This window comes from Microtus ochrogaster, linkage group LG2 (genome assembly GCF_000317375.1).
Source record: "Microtus ochrogaster isolate Prairie Vole_2 linkage group LG2, MicOch1.0, whole genome shotgun sequence".
NCBI lineage: Eukaryota > Metazoa > Chordata > Mammalia > Rodentia > Cricetidae > Microtus > Microtus ochrogaster.
The window spans coordinates 50,652,331-50,654,381 of record NC_022028.1 but is presented as its reverse complement, the minus strand read 5'-3'; the positions used below and the strand labels follow the sequence as shown (position 1 = coordinate 50,654,381).

The window sequence follows — 2,051 nt, the reverse complement described above, 5'->3', positions numbered from 1 at the left end:
TCTGTGGCTTTGGAGCCTGTCCTAGAACTAGCTCTTATAGACCAGGCTGACCTCAAACTCTGTCTTCTGAGTGCTGGGATTAAAGGCCAACAGTACAGATTTCTGTGGAGAGTTTGATTCCTTACATCTGTAATTAAAAGCCTTCCCAAGTTTTATCTTTTGGTGCAGGGCAGTTGGGAACACCCCCATAGAGACAGAAACAGTCTCATGTTTAAGAGAAGTATTTTATATATTTTATTTCAACACACAGTTTTATAGTATAGCACTGGCTAGCCCAGAAATTACTACTTAGACCAGGCTGGCCTTGAACTCAAGATCTGACTGCCTATGCCTCCCAAGTAGGACTAAAGGTGAATGTCACCAATTTCTATCAAAGAGAAGGACTTGAGGTGCATTTTTAAAAGCATGGTATGTGTTGTCCGTTGAGCTCAGGCTTAAGGCTGAACAAAAGCTGTTTAGCTTTGTGACTCTATTGGGTTGGCGTGGAGGAATGTGCGGGAGAAGGCTCTGAGCTCCCTGGAGTGACAGGATGTCTCCTACAGGTACGTGGTGTGCAAAGGTCTGAAGGTGGGCATAGACGATGTGCGGGAGTACCTCTTCTCTGTGAATATTAAACTCAACCAGCTGCGAAACACTGAGTCTGATGTCAACCTGGTAGTTCCCTTGATGGTGATCAAAGGAGACCATGAATTCAATGACTACATGATACGGTCTAATGAGAGGTAAGCCTGCTGGCCGTGTCTGCTGGAACTGTTGGGACAGTAAGGAAGCCTAGAGTCATGTTTGTTTGCTCTGCTGATTCTAGGACATTCTAAGACTTTGGGCTACTTTTTGGTTACTGTTACTCAGGACATTAGCATGTGCAGCCCCAAGGCTGGCAGGTGAGTCCCTGGCTCTGATGGTGAGAAGAAAGCCTATGGTCTGTAGACAGGTCACTATAGTCTCAGTCACTATAGTCTGGAAAAGTTTGTGCTTGCTGTCTTGTGGAGGCAGAGATGAATGGGACACAAGTGAAGAGCATGTCTGGTAAGAGCCCAAACTTTGTCAGTTCAGGGTTCTTTAGGTGGGAGACAGAAAGCTATTTCCCCCTTTTTAATTGCCTCCCCTCAAGCTGGAGTTAGAAGCAGTTGTTAGCTACTCCACATGTGTACTGGGAATTGAACCTCAGTCCTCTGTAAGAGCACTTTGCTTCTCTCCCCAACCCCACTCCCCCACACACACACCAAAGACAGGGTTCCTCTGTGTAGCCCTGGCCTGTCTGTCCTAGAATTTACTCTGTAGACCAGGCTGGCCTCCCCAGTACTATGATGTGCTCCACTACACCCAGCCACTGCACTGCACATTCTTGATTGCTGAGCCATCTTAGAGCTCTGCTTATCTCCCCTTTTCAGATTTTTTTTTTTAAATTGAGCTCTAAATTTTTTCTCTGCTCTCCCCTGCCTCTCCCCTCCCCCTTCAACCCTCCCCCGAGGTCCCCATGCTCCCAATTTACTCAAGAGATCTTGTCTTTTTCTACTTCCCATGTGGATTAGATCTATGTAAGTCTCTTAGTAAACTCATTGTTGTCTAAATTCTCTGGGATTGTGATTTGTAGGCTGGTTTTCTTTGCTTTATGTTTAAAAACCACCTATGAGTGAGTACATGTGATAAATTGTCTGTGTTCAGACATTTTTAAACAGTTTAATATTGAATTAAAGAGCTATCTGTGTATTTTGGACATAAATCCCTTACTAGGCTTGGATATGAAATACTGTCTCCTGCCCTGTGTTTTTTTTTTTTCACTGTATTATGTCCTTTGCACAAAAGTTTTTAACATTAGTATGACCTGGTTGTTGAAGACTGGCCGCAGCAAAAATACTTCTTACCAGGGTAGGGGCATGGAAATTTTAGAAATATAAGTAAAGAATATGAAGACACATAAAAAATAAAAGGATAACATAAACCACAGAAAGTGCTGGGAGGGCATTCCAGTGACTGAAATCCCCCTCCACACACACACTTATTTATTTAATTATTTATTTATTTTTGAAACAGGATCTCACTATGTAACT

General features: G+C 43.2%; 1 protein-coding gene across 1 annotated transcript in view; it reads left to right on the top strand.

Moving 5' to 3' along the window:
• LOC101991022 (cap-specific mRNA (nucleoside-2'-O-)-methyltransferase 1) overlaps positions 1 to 2,051 on the top strand; it is an 89,819-nt gene that overhangs the window by 73,978 nt on the left and 13,790 nt on the right. The window contains 1 exon segment of the mRNA XM_013351184.2: positions 502 to 722. Within this exon segment, the coding sequence (XP_013206638.1) occupies positions 502 to 722 (221 nt within the window).